The 18871-nt window shown below is 46.0% G+C and overlaps 1 protein-coding gene across 1 annotated transcript in view; it reads right to left on the bottom strand.

Annotated features, from left to right (window-relative positions):
* PARD6A (par-6 family cell polarity regulator alpha) overlaps nt 1–18871 on the bottom strand; it is a 372467-nt gene that overhangs the window by 131281 nt on the left and 222315 nt on the right. Inside the window, exon 3 of the mRNA XM_069655159.1 lies at nt 18226–18297. Coding sequence (XP_069511260.1) covers nt 18226–18297 — 72 coding nt within the window. The remainder of the gene's footprint in view (nt 1–18225; nt 18298–18871) is intronic.

Here is an 18871-nt window from a genome sequence, read left to right as displayed (position 1 = left end):
ATTTCCATGGCTTACCAGGAAGCCAAGGTGATGAAGTGGAGCCAGGGAACCGGGCGGACAAGCCCATTTAAGGTAAATTGGATGGGGCAAGTGGCTGGATTTGGGGGCGGGAGCCATGGGACGAGGGAAAGCTGTAGTGCCGGTGGAGGGCTGGTGTGCAGAGCACTCAGGTTGCTCTGAACCCGGCTTGCATCAATAGATTCAGCCTGGCTTTGGAGCAATCGGATTGGCTCCCGCACCCGCCGGGGGTGCTAATAAAGCATTATCCCAGGACAGTAAGGTTTGCCATGGAAATGGAAGGTGGAACTCTGCTCGGAGCCCCTCTTCCATTTCCATGGCTTAACAGGAAGCCAAGGTGACCGAGCGGAGCGGGAGAACTGGGCGGAGGAGCCCATTTAAGGTGAATTGGATTGCGGGGACGAGGGGCTGGATTTGGGGGCAGAGAGTGGGGAGGAGGGAAAACCGTAGAGCCGGTGGAAGGTCGGTGCGCAGAGCACTCGGGTTGCTCCAAACCTGGGCTTGCAGCAGTAGATTCAGCTCAGGTTTAGAGAACCCTGATTGGCTCCCGCACCCGCCTAGGGTGCTAACATTTTATTCATACTTGTAGTGCGTTGAAAAGCAGTATGGCTTTAGGCCATCACTGACTGGGTTGATGCATAGTGTGCTTCTACAATGGCAGTGTGGCATGGTATGACAGGCAAGAAGGAAAATAAGAACACTCTCTAGCTGTTGGGCTCTGGAATCTGCAGGGATTAGCCAGCCCTACAGGGTGCATGAAAGACAATTGGCATTTCCATCTTTGGGTAGGCCATCTTTGGTCACACCACCTTTGTCCAAAAAGGGGTTGATTGCAGGGGTCAAGTCCTAAAAATTAAAGTGGGGAACCCATCAACAAGTGCCATGGGATGTGACGTCACCAGAAATTAGCATATCAAGGCAAAATATGCACATTTCATCAAAATGGCTTTGCATAACCACCCAAATTGAACAAGACGAATGGTATTTGCCTTTCATAAAATCAACACACAAACAAACCCAAGACTGGATATTTTCTTCTAGTAGTGTTTTTGAATACGTTAAAACGTATACATGTTTTAAACTCCAAGAACCAGTATGAATGTTATTTCAACTTAATATTTTTGTTATTTTTCATCAAGTTATGTAGTGAAGTGGTGTAGTGTCTGGCCGACAAACCTGAGGACATCCAATGTTTCCCTTTTAGCTAGGGGGGACTGAGTCCACCCTCGGAATAAAGTGGATGGACTCCGTCCCACCGCATGTACCCTCGACTTAAGCCCTGGTTGATTGATAGGTTAAACTCTCTTCCCATTAAAATGCTGCTGCTCCCTGCACCAGTTATTACCACTCCTAGTTCTGTCAAACATGGAAGATAGGTATTCACTAAGGTCAGTTTAGACCAGTGCACCTCAAATTTCAAGACCATCCATCTTCCACCTTGACTGAAGACTGAGTGTAGGATCTTCACTTTTAGATTTTTGTTACAGGGACGCTGATCCAGCAGGATTATGAGATTCTAATGTTTCCCATTCACTTTTTAGTTTGTATCCCCTTAGGTGGGTCATATGAGGTTCCGCTTGAAATAGAAAGTTCATCCCCACTCAGAGCCCCAAAGGCTTCCAAAGGGACAAGCCCAGAAGTCTGAGTAAGATGTCCTCCTGGTCCAATCATGGAAGATCAAAATCATGGGGGACCCTGTGATGAAGTCCCCTGCTTGAGCCTGTAGGATGGAACTGGGATGACCCTGGGGGCCGGAGGCCGACACCAGCTCCATTAAGCTGGTCCTGGAGAGTGTATATGAAGGGTCCCCCAGGCTTGCCTCAGCCATAGCATGGTCTGTAAAAGCAGCACAGCTACCTTGAAGTCAACAAAACTGCCTTGAAAAGTATCAATACTGTGGCATCAATGCAGGGAAACAAGCTGCTTGCGGATTCACCAGCATGGCCATCCGACAGGCAGGTGGTTCAGTCTGAGAGGCCAGGTTGTGGAGAAACAAAGTTTAACAAGTGTGGCTTACAGGGAAGACTGTCGTCCCCTAGTATTCGTGATCTGAGGGTTACTCAAGTGTCAGCCTGAAAATGGACGTCGAGCCTTCTGGAGAGTTAATATACTGGAAGAGGGAATTTCCTTACTAAGTTACCAGAAAGGGAACTATGGGACAAATAAATCGAAGATGGCGGAAATGTGGGTTTGAAAACTAAGCTAGCGGAGCCACGCTGTAGTCCGCTAGTCAACACACAGCAGCGAAGATATCTGTATAGGTTTAATGCATACTAAATCACAGGACACGCTAAAACAATTGTTTGCAGTCAGACCATTACCCGACCCAGCCCCAACCCCACTCAGCTCTAAAAGAGGATTACCGCAAGGGAGGAGTGTGGGTGTTGGATATCGGAGTGTGAAGGTGTATGGGAAGGTTAGAATATGGTGTTGTGGTGAGGAGATGAAGGAGAGGAGAAAGAGGAGAGAAAGTTGAGAGTGGGAGTAGAGGGTTGCAGAGGCGACCTAAGTGGAAGTGCAGGAGAAGAGAGAGCAGAGAAGATGAGGAAAGGGCTAGAGGAGTAAGATAGGAGAGTAAGAAAACCAGAGGCAGAAGAGAAAAGAAAGAAAAGTGCAAGAGGTGTGAGTGACCATGTTCTGGCAACAAGGCAGACTTGCCGTAGTGGAAGAACTAAGGTCCATGGACCAAAAGAACAACTGGCCGAGTTGGAAAACTCTAAGGCACAAGTTATGGGATCCTGTCACACCATGATCCCTGTTGTATTTTGTGATACCCAAATAAGCACTGAAGGTGAACCTATAATTGGTTTTGTTATCAGCGGACTGCTCAGCCGCGACAACCCGAATTTCTCCAATCTCCTGAACACCAATGGGATGAGGGAAATTGGCATGGGTGTAATTTTAAGGGGGGACACAGGTGTTTGTCCTCCAAACCTTTGAGGCACACCATTTTGTCCCAGTCATTTGGCAGGGGCCCCTTACATTTAGATGTCATGCCTCCCCAACATTTTCAGCAAAGTTACTCCACTGGGAATTGACTAGAATGTGTAAAGGAGGTTGAATGTCCACTCCATATCCATCATCAGGGAAAGCTCTCTAGGGCAAAACAACCAAAACTTAGTATGGAGATCAGAAGTGAACAGGTTCACCAGGGTAATCCCCAGAAGGCGAACATCTCCTCCAAGACTGCTTGGCACAGCTCCATTCATGCTAGATTGTAGGCTGTGTGACGAATCTGGTCAATTCGTCCCTTCTTCCCAGAGGGAAGCTAACCCCTTTGTGGCTAGGGAGGTGGGACCGCTACGCAAGACCCTCCATAGGAGCTGTGAAAATGGGACTGCACTGGGAGCGACTCCCTTCTTGGGGACAAAGACTCCTATTCCACCATGGAACTCCCAGTCAAAACTACCATTTCTGCATATATGGATGTTGGAAAAACTGTTGCATTCCCTGTTTCAACTATAAATCACAAAGATACCTCTGTGACCCTATTGGCTTCAGGTAATGGTGAATCTCGCTGCTGATCTGCTGAAGCGTGAAATCCAGATAAGGAACTACTGATGCTGCAATCCAGTATGCGTGAGCAGGGTCAGTTCCAGGAATAATCCACCAAAGCACTGAATCCAGACAAGGAAATTCAACACTCGATCCAGGAGTACCAAAGCAAAAGGTGCTGATTTCTACTGACTTGATCTCCATACACAGACTGCTACTCACATCATGAATGCTGGATGAGGAGCACAGAGCGGCAGCAACGGAGGGGTTTATTTCTGCATTGTTTGCTCGCCTGAGGCTCCCAGGGCCGGACTGAGAACCAAAAGTGGCCCTGGACATTTTTTTCAAAGTGGCCCCATATTTCACCGTCAGAGCGAGCACAGCGCACAAGCCCAACCTTTCTATGAAGGGATTGGGAGTATCCCCCAAGAAAATGTTGAATACAATGTGTCAATTAGTGCATTTAAAGCGGGATTTAAACATATATGGATTAAAAAGTGATGTTTTAAATAAATTCATGATCTCTCAAAGTAGATCTTCAATGATAGAGGGACCGGGGACGTTCCACATTTACAGATTAGAAAAACAAATTCATCCGATATTAAAGGTGCGCAGACAACATGCATCCCTAATCCATTTCATCCATTGGTGAGGGGGGACAGCTCAGGGGCAGCGTATTTGTCGCAATAAAAGAAACATTATAATGATAATCCTATTCCCATGTTGGGAAGGGCACACAGATAAAAGGCATTCTTAAATGTGCATTGGCAGTGCCAACAGTTTTGGCTTTTGTGTAGGCATGGAAAAGGCATTTACCAGACACTGCCATAGTGGTATTAACTGGACTGAAGTTTAAACTGTTGACTTTGCCAATGCTTGTTTTGAACAGAACTTCAGCTCAGTGAAGGACAGGCTTATAAATCGAGTGGCTGATGGCAGACCTGGTTGACATTTCTATTACACCAGTAGCGCGTTTACAGTTCCAATTAAGTCATTAACTCTCAGAAGACTGCTGTGAGAAAACACTGGCAGGCACTTAAGAGAACAAAGTTTGATGGTAAGGCTAGTAAAAAGAGATCCCAGGAGGATGTGTTTTGGGTGGAGAGGGGCAGAAAGCAGGTGGAAATGGCCATAAGGATTAGCATGGCCATGGGCAGTTAATGGGTAGGTAAATAACCAAACAACACGTACAAGTTTGGTGTCCCATCTCATATGATATTCTCCCTAGATGCACTCTATTGCAATAGTTTCAGCTTATAGGTAGCATTTTATCCAAAACTAATATAGAGAGTGAGTCATGCCAATGAAGCGCCCGCAGTGTCCTGAGAAAGCGACTCTGCGCCTGTGCGTTCAACCATAGTTGTGCAATTATCAGTGGATCCACTTCACCAATGACACTGTTTCATGTTGCACTTGTTATGGTGAAAGCTGTATTGAGAGCGTGAGGCCTCATTCAGTTCCATACATCCAAAATATCAAAACATGGGTTGGGCATGTAGTCACAGTACAGATTCACAGTCCATCTGTGTGCCAGAAAATAAAATATCAGAATTCTGTGTTGAGAGGTGTCAGAAAACGAAATTGCATGCATATATGTAATTCAGACAGTCCATTTTGACAGCCCTTCCTTCCCAATTCAAAGAGTACTATTCATTGCAGGAAAAACACACCACCTATTATCAGTGACTAAAGGCAATTCAGTGTGCTAATCATAACTATGCACCAATCCTCTACATGGTGCTGCTGTGTGATGCAGGTAATCAGTGGCAACCGTCTCTGCAACAGCCACTCAACCCACTGATCCTCTTTGTACCACCAACACTGCAGACCGTATATAGGATGAAAAATCCCTTTATTTCGTAACGCTCTGCAGTGCAGCTGATGGCGCAGCGACTGAGAGAACTCTGGATGGGAGGGGAGGGAGTAAGCCCAAGTAACCCTTTCTACAGCTCCACATAAGAAACTGGGCTTTGGATTAAAACTGCTTAGTACCATCATCATAATAGTTTAATCACTGGTGGCAGGCGCCTAAGTCGGAGGGAGTGACTATTCCCATTTTAAAAGCCTTAATGTCCTCTTTCTAATAAATATTCAGGATAGTTCCAACAGAGCCAATGTATGAATTGGCCACCCAGTATGCTTACTGAGGCAGTGAACCACCCCTCACCTTAAACGGTGTAAAGGCAATACTTCATCCAATAAAACAAATGCGTCAATCCTCGTTGTGAAAGAATGGCCATCTGGCCTGGTTTAAGTACCAGTAGATAAACAGTTCAGGCCAGGAGAATTTCGCCTTCTTATTCACTTTATTTGGGTGGTGGCAGTGCTGGTCATTGGGCCGGCTCTCGCCAGATCCGAGATCCGGCACCAGATGTGTAGCCGGATCTCGGAATCCGGCCAGAGTCAGCCGCCCAAGCCCATGAACCGCACTGTAATACTTAAACAAAAAAATATTAAAATGCGCCCGCGATGGCAGCATTGCCGTTTAGCGCCGGCTTTGGCACTGGTGTGTAATGCACAATGCTCGCTACATGTACAACTGAAAGGAATCAGTTGCACATGTAGCGAGCATTGAGCATTACACCAAAGCCAACGGTAAAAGGCAATGCTGCCGTCGCGTGCGCTTTTTGTTCTTTCTTTTTTTTAAATATTCATTTGATCGCATGGCCACTACCAACTCCGCCCCCTCTAGACCACGCCAACCCTAGCACCGCCCCCCAAACTCCTCAACCACCCCTGCCCTTGTGGGATCCTGTGATGCTGGAAATGCATCGGAGGGACAGGGCCTCCGTATCCTTGTCCTTTACTGCCTTTTTATCGTGTGTTCTGTTGTGTTTTCCGTGCAGGAGTTCATGTGGGACTCCTGGCGGTGCAGCTCTCTCTCTTTTGGTTTGGTGAACAGACCCATGGGATACCCTTACGGCACCCATGGGTGGGGGTACAACCCTGTGCCCCTAGTGTATGTTTTTGCGCACGTGTGGGTGGCCCGCAGAGCAGGGTATGGGCTTGTGGCAGCTCCATGCTGAATTTGACAGGTGCGCTGAGTATCTTCCATTTTGGGATACCCAGGCCCTCCCATTGGAATCAGTTGATTCCTGATGGAAAACAAGATGGCCCCTGTGGCCTCTTGCTTTCTATTACCTGTTACCTTGTTTTCCCAAAGTCCTGGGAAGCCCTGACTCTGTCCCTTCCCCCTGACTGGCAGTTGGGTGGAAGTTCCATATTTGGTGTTGTTGTGAAGTCCAGTCCAGACTGACTGGAGCCTTCCCAGTGACTGTATGTTGTGGGTACGCCCTGTGGGTGGGACCTGGGTGAATGGAGTGTGTGACCAATATGCACTTCTTGTTGTGGCTGTCTGGTTTCTGGTATGAGAGACAAAGACTGAGATAGCCCTGCCCGAAACTGGCCTGAATGCAGTGTTTAGTGTTGAATGGCTGGGTACTTGTCCCAATCCACATTCCTTGTTGTGAGTGTCTGAGAGGGAGGAGGATGGCCTGAATGCACTGTGTGCCTGATTGGCTGACTGACTGCATAAATGCCCTTCTGTATGATTGGCTGCTGAGAGTGACCCAGCGGTGTGGATGAGAGACAAGATAGTATATCTGGGGACCTCTCACCACTGGAAATTGTTCAGAAGCTGTGTCTACACTTGAAGAGTAACTGGAACTGCTGATCCTCGACGCCCAGCTGGAAGAAGAAGACTTGCTGTTGCATTTGCTTCGACCTGATCTGAAAGCTGCCGAATTTGTCGAAGACTGATCCGAGAGAGGACCTGGTAAGGCGCCCTCTTCGCGTTCTCCGAGGGACCATCGAGCACCGCTAACCTTCGCCGAAGCTCCCTGGAAGTCAGACCCTCGAAAGGCTGCCGACCCGAGACGGGACCGCTGAGGAGAACGAAGCAAAGCACCCGAACTTCGCCGCTGTCGAAGTCTATTGCCGTCGACCAGGGTTCGCAGGTTTGTGTAACGGCTGGAGGCCCGTCGAAGTTGTGTTGCCCAGCCGTGGGGACCACTAGACACCGTGACGCCGACGACCGGAGCTGCCCGCTCCTTTGCCTAAAAACATTTGAATCCAAGGACTCCCTTGTCCGTAATGTCGACCGCTTTGTTCCGCCGTAGAAAGTCGAGGATGACCAATGCGCCGAGTTGAATCCGCCGGTGGGTTTCCCACCACCTGAAGGCCACAAAGACTTCGACGACTCGACGCCCTTGTTGGGCCACAGTTCTTCTGAAACTCTTTGCGGTCCTGAACAATCCATCGCCGAGGTGCCCCGCAAACCTCATCCTCGCAGGACGTCGCTGACGAGCACCGCCTGGATTGACGTTGTGGTCTCTGCACCCTTGAACTTCTCATCGCCGCTGTCAACGACAAGTTCACCATCTTCGACGCCTCTCGACGATCCGTGGCTCCTGCTTTAAAGGGAGTCACTCAAGAAGGATCCTTCGACACGTCTTTGAAGAACTCTATTCCACCAGGTACATTGGGGGGTAAAACCTTAATAGGAGGAAATAAGGCTATTGAACAATATATGGACTGGGCTTGTGCTATATATCTTTATTTTACAGGTTGCCCAGGTGGGGGGATCTCCACACAGAACTATGCTTAAGGGTAGAGGCCAGTACTCTGCCTATTGTTTCAACCATCTTGCTTTCCTTCCTATCTCTATTGCTGGTTTCCTCGTTATTGATCTGTGTGACATTTTAACCGTACAGTTGATGCACTTTAATGAGATTTGATAACATTGGTGGTACGACTTTAGAATTGTAAATATTTATCATTGTTGATTTCCGAGTACAAAGTGTGTTATTGTGATCGTGTACATACCTTTGAATAATAATTATATAAAGACTGTGTTTTCAGTAATACAGTGTGTGGACATTCCTTTGTGGGGGTTCGGGGACTACACTGTACTTAAGGACCAGCCCACATCACCTCCTGAGAAGCTAGGCCTTGATTGCTCGTCCATTGCTACCGAACAGAGAATCTTGGCTGGGGTCCTCTGTGCCTCTCCTCTACCATATAGAGAGCAGAAGTACAGACACCCCCCTCCAGTCTTTACAGATCCCCGACCACATTATTTCCATTTCCACCACTTGGTGGTTGTATTGGCAGGCTATAGAACGTGAAGTAGTTCAATGAACACATTTGCCTCAGTGCCTGAGTATTTATGCACCAGATAATCACGCTGCGCATTGCAACTGCGTCTAAATGTTAAAATGAGATGATGTTCCAGCATGCAGGAACGGGGGAATGCCAGTGTGGAAAATGCATTTATTATATATACGTCGATAACTGACGTATAATAAAAGCATTTTTTCACACCATGGCACAGACAGAGCCGATGACGGTCCTGCCGGTGAGCGGGGCAGGATCCCTGCCCTCAGTGTTGTTTTCTGGTTTGTTAAGTAAAGTGCTATGTCTGTGCTATCATTTACAACGATAGCACGGGCAGATAGCACGGGCATACCACTTACACCGAAAAGTAGAAAACCAACCCTGGGAAGTCACCTGTACAATGTGTACCCGAGATAAGGGTCGGAAAAGGAGAATAGATGCACAGACACGGCCCGGATAAATCACTCACCAATGGTGTGTCATGATTCATGACTTACTCAAAGTGTGTCTGGAAAGTAGTGCTGGTATAATATGATATGATAGGTTATTTATAACGCACTTAATACCCAGAGGTTTCTAAGCGCGGACCCGGGGATCGAACCTGTGTAGCTCCGTGTCGTCTTGCTTCCAAGGCAAGCACGTTGCCCCTAAACTATCCTCCCGATAGGAACCCATTGGCATAGCATTCAGAAAACAAACACACGGAAAAACACTGCACTTTACGATTTTACCCAAAATATTCTAGGAATGCTGCCAGGAATGGTAAACAAAAACTTAGAACCCACGAATCGCTTCAATTCGGTGAATGCATCTGATAAAATGCACACAGGTTTTATTCCACAGCAAACTCTATGCACATAACAGCACTTCTGTATATGTCAGTGATCAGAGCGCTTCGATCCTTTACATATGGCAGGAGGTGCTATACAAATATAAGATAACATAACATTGATACATAGCTATATTAAGGGTGTTTCTAGTACTGGGAACAAGTAGGAATTCTGAACTTTTCTAATTTTAAAATCCTTTTTAATTTTCAAAGAATTGCACTTTCTTTGCATTATTTGATTGGTTGAAAAGTATTCACACTTACTGCACATTGCGTTACACTAGCAGGTAGCACTGGCAATGTGTGCACGTCAAGGGTAGATACATAAACTGGCCATAATGTCTCTTCTGCCCACAGGGCCAGCTGAATGGTGGTGTCCACTAGTCAGTAGCTGGCTCCGGTTTCATGCATGTGTGCTTGTGTGCACTACTGCACTGTACTTGCTTTGGGCCAGTGTCAAAGGCGTGTGCATTGGGGACCTCGGAAAGCATCTTAGCAGTATTGGTGCATTGCAATAGCGCCTTGGCAAGGTTATTCACATCTAGACGCGGGTTGATGCCCTTGGGTTTCGCGTCCTCACAGTGGCACATCCTTTGATCAAAATTATACAGTGCTGCATTCCATCAGCACTGATCACAGACTGTTAAATAATGCATCTCACTGTTAGACCACTGAGCGTCGATGCAGGGCCTATCCGGCCTGGATCTGCAGCTGCTCCTGACTCTGCTGGAGGTCCAACAACTAGACCCTGTGCTACTCAATTGTGAGGGCACGATTTATTACACAGTACAGTGGAATATCTTTCATGTTGTGTAGCGCACGTGCAACCACTTACAATATGCAATTATCATGGTAGCAATCTGTGTGTTTTGCAAATTGAGAGTGACATTTGTCGTAGTGTTCTGCGTTAATGTTGACATATGGACATATGCTGTGGAAATGAGGTGACTACTTTAGTTTAAGAACCATTTTACTTCCGCTGGGTAGAAATGTTTGCAGCAGGTAAAACGTGAGTGTGCCAGGCACGCACCAACAAAATGATATGTACATTGCTGCCAGGCAAGCATACACGCCAACTCCTCCTTATTCTGGAAGGAGACTCACGATTTTGCAGACACAAATGTTTTTCCCATAAAGTTTTACCTTCTAAAATCTCTCGCCCCATTCAAGTCTATAGACGAACTGAATTCTCCTTATTTACGTCTCATAATCTCCCACTTGTGAAGGGGGAGGGAGGGGTTTCATTATGGAAATGTACAACCATCCACATTTTGGGCCTCATTACACAGTAGGGGGTAAGGGTTTACCGGTACCGGTAAGGGCACCGGTACCGGTAAACCCTTACCGCCTTACTACGAGGTCCCTTTGCGGGTCCTCCCTTAACGCCTCGTTTTTCCAGGCGTTAAGGACGGGACCCGCAAAGGGACCTCAGAGCTAATTACGGTACCGCAATTTGCGGTACCGTAATTAGCACCTTCCCCATTCCCATTATGCCCTATGGGGCAAAAATGGGAATGGGGAAGGGTAAATGGGGATTGGGGAATTACCGCCCCCGCTCACCTTGGAGTAGGGCGGTAATTCCGCCATCCACCAAGGCGGACTCGGTACAGTACCGGCGGCAACCATGGCGCTAATAGCGCCATGGTTACCGCCTACCGTGTAATGAGGCCCTTTGTCCCTACTGTGTTAAAAACGTTGGTCTTGGGACACATCTGAGCAAAGCACCTATTGCACTCAAAAGCTTAGATTGCTACATCTGAACACTGCATGCTGATGCTCCCTATACGTTCCATACCGGGAACACTTGACACGCCGGAACAAAATAAGAAACATGAAATTTTTGAGAGCCATGCTAGATTCACGCAAGCACTCTAATCACTGCACCAGCTACTGCTCGTTGAAGATTCTGTGCGTCACTGGCAGCCACAACTTTGAAAAGAAAACAAGCGATAGCCCCCATCTTGCACGCACTGCTATTGCCCTACATTCCCCAGGGCAGCGCACCTGGACGGAGGGAGAGCCCAGCAAAGCGTTGATGCAGCACGACCTACCCCGGCCTGGCTCTGCTAGTCCTCTGGTCTGTGATGGTCACTCACTGCTACTGTTGATGAAATAGATTATTTTGTTCAGTTAGGTAACTTAACTTAAAGCCTGCAAGTCAAGTTACTTAACTGAACAAAATCATCTATTTCTTGAATCGTGCATTGCAGCAGCAGCCAGTCCCTCAAATCATTCCCCAGGACAGTGCTCTTCAGGGAGCATCAGCATGCAGGGAAAAACATTTGTGTCTGCAAAATCGGGAGTCTCCTTCCAGAATAAGGAGGAGTTGGCGTGTTTTACCAAACAATCCCTCACAACCATTTTGAATGAACAGGACAGAAACATCAGAAATACAGTGGCGGCCGGCAACTAACCGCCATAGCTTTCACACCAACCTAGTACCTAAAGGCCAAACAACCCTGAAGGAAGATGAAGGGAGGGATGCAAGTTGCTTGCAACCCACGAAATCCATGAAAGCACTTGGGAAGAGGGGGAGCATTTTGCCTGGGAAGGCAACAGGGTAACTTCATCCTCCAACTGTCATTGCCCAGGAAGGATTTTCCAGCGATACCAAATAATGAGTAACTAGAGCGGCAGGGTGGCTTCAAGAACAACACAGGCACCTGATGTCATGGGGCGCACAAGTCTGAGGTTAGGAGCCTGTGCGCTTTACCCCTCCAGGGAATGCTGTGGGCCTGAGCAGCTCAGCGCTGGCCCTTAGACTGTAGCAAAATACATTCTGCTACAAAACCAGGGGCTCTACGTGCAACCAACTTGCTTTCTCTCTCGCCCTCTCTCTCTCTTTCGCACACTTTACTTTTTCTTTCTTTTACCAATAAATCCGGGGAAAGCCTCTATTTTACTCACCAGTGCCATCTCGTATTGGCCTGAATAAATGCTCGGATTGGAACACGACAAGTCACTCGACCACATGAGCACCGGAGAACTCATCCAACCAAGGGGCCTTCTGGCATGCCTCATGCACTAGGTCACATGCCTCTCACTATCGGAGTGAGTGGGAGGCAGGAGCAACCGCGTGCAACTGTGTTTGATTGGCTGTAGCAGCGCAGCACTCACATCCATGCGCTGCCACAGCCAATCATATTAAAGGCAACTGTGTGCAACCCTGTTTGATTGGCTGTAGCAGTGCAGCACGTGCATCCAAGCGCTGCTACAGCCAATCAGATTAAAAGCATGTGACTCCATCAGTAGATTGACTGCAGAGGTCCATGCCATGCCAGTCCTCATTGGATGAACTGTTGAAAAAAAAATCAATGATTGAAGGGAGCGCACGTGCGCTATAAAGAAAACAATATGATCGTCCTCACAATCAAAGGTGCGTGGCCACACTGGCGTGTACCTTACAGGTAAAGTTGATTAGGAGAACTGGTTATTTGTAGTACAACACCTCCGGAGAGCCACAGGTTGCAGACCCTTGGAATGGGAGCTGGGGAAATGCTGTCTACAGAATTAAAGCCACAAAAAGATGACCAGGGGTCCTATCCAATAATATAATAGGGAGGGTATTTTGCAAACAATCTTGCTTGCAGTGCAAAATAGTAGGGTGCATGTTGATATATTGACATGTTCTCAAAATGCCCATAATTTCATGGTGAACCATTGAATAGCTGTTTGCATGCAAAGAATTGTGGGTAAGCAAATATTCCTGTTATGTGTTTCACTGCTACAATTCCCCAGCGGAGCCTACCTCTCTTTCTATTGATCCCTGTAAACTAGTTTTGGAGGACATGAGTCTAGGGACACAGGAGCCCATACCTTCAGGGTGAAGGGTAAATGAGCCACTTTTGAAAACTAAATGAGAGGGTTTCGGCAAGAAAAGTGAAGGGAAATGCTGTTAGTTTGAAGTGAAGGGGTGCTGACCGCCAGAACAGCCTTTGAAGCTGTGCCTTCTATTCCTTTCTATGCTCAGCTACTGGCGGCTTTCCAATATAATCAAATATTCCATGTTTAGAGCCCCTAACCTCCCCTTCGTCTTGATTAACAGTTAACTGTAAATTGCTGAACATGGGCCGCTCTAGTTACTTGAGAAGACACTCCTTTTGTTATACATCCGAACAGTGCTGCTATTTACCTGGTCTTATTTGACCCATTTTATTAAGGCTGGGATGAAGAAGGGTGGTTGAAAACAACTGTAGGATAGATTTTGCTACCAGTAATTTGACTTTCTAAGACCAGGTTAAAAGCAGGGCTCCAACAGGATGTTACTCCATCATGTCAGAAGCTTTGAGTCAAATGATTTTGCAAAAAAATAATTTACTTTGCCAATGGGGATACTTTTTAGGCAAATGGAAGACTAGGTTAACTCCAGAACAGGTACCTTTATATAACCCAAACCTCTTCCCACCTATTATTATAAACAATGATTTGAGTTTTCCCTTAAAGTTGCTCTTGACATCAGACACTAATAATAGTATAGCTCCTTCCTGTGCCACTGCTCTACTGGTAATATCAGATTGGCTTCATGGATGGAAGCCAGGGGGTAGGCTCTGATATGTCCACTTTTAGTATTGCTTCTGTTGGGTCTTTTTTTGCTCCGTATCTTTTGGTAGTGAGTAGTTGCCTGTTTGTTGGGACTGCTTATGTATGATTAAGTATCACCGCTGCTCTGCTGGCATGGCAATGTGATGTTCATAGTAGGCACTGGCACAGGCATTCTGAGTGGCTTTCTCTGTGTTGCAGCAATTCTGATGCAATAATTCTCTTGTCACGTGCATTGGGAGAGGCATGTTCTCATGGCCTATGCATGACTTCATTCTAGTAGCATAAAAACACATGTTGGCATGTTTTCTGGCACACTCCTTTTGGCTGGCAGTATTCCATCTGGCAAATAACGTATCATGCCTGAATATTTTCGAAGCACGTGACTTATGATAAGCCATATTTGTTCTTTGTAACATACATAAGCGCTATTGCCCGTTGGCATAACACAGGATCGGTGGTGTCTCAGCAGTGTTAGCCATGCAGCAAATGAATAGCCACATCGCAACCCATTGTTTATACTGAGCATACAATGCTTTCTATTGGTACAAAGTCTTGGATTTGTGTATGAGACTTGCTAACAGATTCGGAAAAAGTGAAGAATTGTGGTGTTTGGGAGGGGGCAATTACTTTCCACACTCCCTTCAGATATAGTATATGACTCACTATGCAAGCTCACAAAGTAGCTCACTTCTTTAGTCAGTTACGCACATGAAAAATAACGTGCGCAGAAAAGCAAACCATTTCCGCCCTTAGAGTGAAATCATTTGAGAGCACATTGCTGATGACTCACAGCTTTTTGAAAGGCTGTCTTTGATTGAAAAGTCAAGCCTTTGTGGGATGCTTAAAATCCACCAAAGACTGAAATGCAGCTAAATATGCAGAAGAATGAATTCTGGCTATTTTCTCCTGCGGCATGCCACCTTCCTGCGGCATGCCACCTTCCTGCGGCATGCCACCTCCCGCTCAGCAGTGGCTGCAGGAATATGGTGGCAGTGAAATTACTCAACAGCTGTTTCTGTAAGTGATTTGCAGGTGACACCAGATGAAATATAAATCAGAAATTCACATCCAACTACTCTTACTACAGTACCCACTACTTCCCAACACTAGACCAGGATTATGTACTTTTGGGTATTACCCAAATTGACCTTTTACAATTGACCTTTGTCCTAATTGACCTAATTTTAGTGGTCCTAATTGACCTTCTGCACAATTGACCTTTATATTATTTTAGTTATTTTATATATGTATTGGGTTGGTTTTGGATTATAAATAATATAAGGGGATTTGGTGGGGAGTTATGGATTGGGTGAAGGGTTGCGGGGGTTTCACCCTGCATATATGTCCTAATTGACCTTTTAAATTAGGTCAATTCTCCCAAAGGTCAATTCTCCCGAGGTCAATTGTGAAAAGGTCAATTAGTATACAACCGTACTTTTGCACACAGCTGGCACACAGTCGTTAAGGACGTTGTTATATGTTTTCATATGGTGGTTAAGACGCTGCCATATTTCTTGATGGCTGCTCTCAAAGCTCTCCTGAGTGCTGTGGCCTGCCTGGCTGTGAAGATGTGCTGTTGTGATGTACATCATACCCTGCCTGCTCGATCCTAATCTCTATCACAAAGGTGGTCTAAATGCCCACCGGAAGGCGTGGCAGGGTTTTCTGTAAAGAATTGTGCTGTACTTAAAGCAAGGTTCTGGAGGAAGTTGGGTCTCTGTGCTTAGTGCAAAAGAAACTACTACCCCAGAGCACCTGACAGGCGTACTATTGGACAGCAATATTGTTGTGGGTCTACCTCTAGAGTAGCTATGCATCAATATGTATTAGCCGTGTGTGTATGCAAAACATAAGATGTTAGCAATATCTTCTCTACCCAGTTTATCACTAAACCAACAAGTGTTTGCACTTGTACTGTAGTGTCCTTTAAACTCATAAACAGAAACACATTTAGAATACTCTGTCTTGTTTAGCAAGTATTCATATATGTTTTCCTGTAGAAAGGATATAGGAGCATTACAAATAAAATAGTCAAAACACTATACAGTTCCTAATATTAGCAATAATGTAGTTGAGTAAATACTCAGCATCCAACTCTTCTATTCCCTTCTAAAATGTTAAAACTACCATCAACCAATGAACAATGTGTGTATAGTCATTGTGGGACAATCACACCTAACAATATACTCACAATTATGATGCTGTGGATTGGCAAGCTAGCAGACAAATGAGGTTATACAGATCAACCTCGGTTTAACTCCTTAGAAGAACATCTCTGCCAAAAGTACATGGCTTCTATGGGGAGTTAACTAAGAACAACAGAAAAGGAAACTACTACAGCCATAGATGAAAACATTACAGGTTAAGCATTGTTAATCCTCCTGTAAGGAGTCCTCTCACCCTTCCTCTGCACTTTAAAGAGCATGCTTATCCTGACTAAAGAAGCATGAGTGTAAGCACTGGTTATATTTGGATGCACTGGCCAAACTCAAAATAGTCTTTGCCTAGTCATCAAGTTTTCTGATTGCTCTCTTCCCAGGCAGGACACAATTGTGTGGGTCAGCTGTTGTTCTCCCGATCCCGCCCCTCAGAATCTTCAGTGAGGTAGTCTCCGGCTGTCTTTTGGGAAGTGGATCCTGCTGTCTGAAGCAGTTGGTTTTTATATGATTAGTCTCTCCCTTCAGCTTATTTCGTCCTACCTGTTTTCCCTGTTAGGCAATCGATTGCTAACAGATGAGTGTCATTCATGTAATCAGTAGCAGCTGACTATCGAGTGATGAAGCCAATGTTATGCTGTTGACTGCGCACAAAATGCCATGATTGCCTGTGCATGACACATGTTTCTCCTTAGCAATGGATCTTGCCAAATGACCAGAATGGCCGCACCACTCACAACAAAACTCTTTTTGGCTGTGTCAACTTCTCGCAATAAAGCATTTATGCTGATTCTTTTTAAAGTTACATTAACATGGACGTCTGTTTTTTTAATGTACATAAACATCTTCGGATGCGGCCATGTACGAACCCCAATCACCATTACAGCCCATCGCCATCTGCTTCCTTTAATTGCTAGTGCATGATTTTGCATGAACTCTTTGCATGATGCCACATTCTAAAATTATACCAATCCATGCTAAGCGCGAGCATGTTAATTGCGTGTCTATTCCAGTGTGTTTGAAACCTTTTCAATATGCACTTCTTGTGGTTCACAATTACCCATTCTTTTGTTTTGAATATCTGCGCTCTGCTCTCCATTCTGTATTTGCAAAATATGTTCACTCCTCATGGCAGAACACAGAAGCATTTGCTCTGAAATGTGTCAAAATGACATGGTTTGTGGCTTGCAGTGAAGACAGGTTAGACCTATCATGCAGTAGGAAAGGTTCAAATACTGTTCTGCATTTTTCAAACTAGTGCTTGAAAGAGAATGTTCCAGAGCCAAACGTTTTGAATGCGCACATGTGAAAGGAGTCCCTGTCAAATTCAGTAGGAATATTCCAGTAATGTTGAGACTTCTTAGGATTTAGAGCTGTTCAAATATAGGTACATTATGCGATTTATGACAGTGCTTTTGGGCCAATAAAACCATCTCTCTGGGCAAGCCTTGCTCACATCTTGCTTAAAAACCTAAAATACTATTGGGAAATAGAATATGCACCTGTTAGACGGTCCTGAAACTACACAATTTAGAAAAGACACAAACCCTGTCCCATTCTTGCATGAATGGAGCTTGTTCTTCCTTACATGATGAGTTGTGCACAGGATTGAGTGATTGCCTTTGATCTTTGGGAACATGTGGGGGTCTGATGTATGGACAGTTGCAGCAGTGAAGGGGGAACTCATAAATGAGGTTGCGTTGCTGTTCTATTGCAGCAGGGGGCATGCCATGTGAGGGGCCTGGGCGTGTGTTTCTCTGGGAGTGCGCCCATGATTCCAGAGGGGAGCACAGTGGAGAAAGTGCTGCTTGCATGCCCATGGAAGGTTGTTAGGGAAGAAAGGTTTCGACACCCAAGGGAGCATTCGTGTGAGTGGTAGCCTGAAGTGCCTCTACCACCGAGAATTGAAGAATACCATGTGAGCTTTGGCATGGAATGACTAGGGGCAACCCTGGTGGACATCCATATGACATAGCAACCAGTACAGCAGACACGGGGCGTCCCTCCCTCCTCCCCCACCTCGATTATGCTTTAAATACCAGAAGAGGAGCTCTTCCAAGATAGACTCACGTTCCAAGGAGCCTTGACGTGACGTAATGCTGCACCGCTCTTTCATTTGCCACTTTACCGCCCTCGGGATGTCTGCATGTAAAAAAGTGCAAAATGGAACAATTGTTAGAACTGTAGCTTAGTTGTAAGAATCAGCCAGGGTTCTTCATTAAATCACTTTTGTCAAACTCCATTGACTTCACGTTCATACTTCACACATTTGCGTGCAACGCTTGCTGAGCCTGCAGGGTGGCCAACTTTATAAACTGGTTTTGCAGGACACTTAAGGAGCAGTCAGAAGCGCCCCACAGTGCACGCGGGTCCTTACTGTGTCATCTGCACCCATTTCCCACCAGCTTTTTTGGTAACATTAGTGGCAGGTGTCATTTTTACAAAAACACAGCACAAAACAATACAACTGTAGGAGCATTATGTATGCAGGACACTGTCCTGTTACAGTTCTGTTTAGGCCCTGTGGGGTGGGGGCAAACAACATGCACACCTTCTAATTCGAATATGTATTGACGCCAACAGAAGTGATGTCACAGAAAAGCATTGCAAGGAGCATTGCCTGTCTTTGGTACATAGAGGCACCATGGCAAGTGGCATTACAAGAAGGTGCCAGGAGTGAGCAGAGATACACATACATGGGCACTTCTATTATGGA

Source organism: Ambystoma mexicanum, chromosome 1p (genome assembly GCF_040938575.1).
Source record: "Ambystoma mexicanum isolate Mex_15411 chromosome 1p, UKY_AmexF1_1, whole genome shotgun sequence".
Classification (NCBI taxonomy): Eukaryota; Metazoa; Chordata; class Amphibia; order Caudata; family Ambystomatidae; genus Ambystoma; species Ambystoma mexicanum.
The sequence above is the reverse complement of the archived record's forward strand: the minus strand, read 5'-3'. Positions and strand labels throughout refer to the sequence as shown.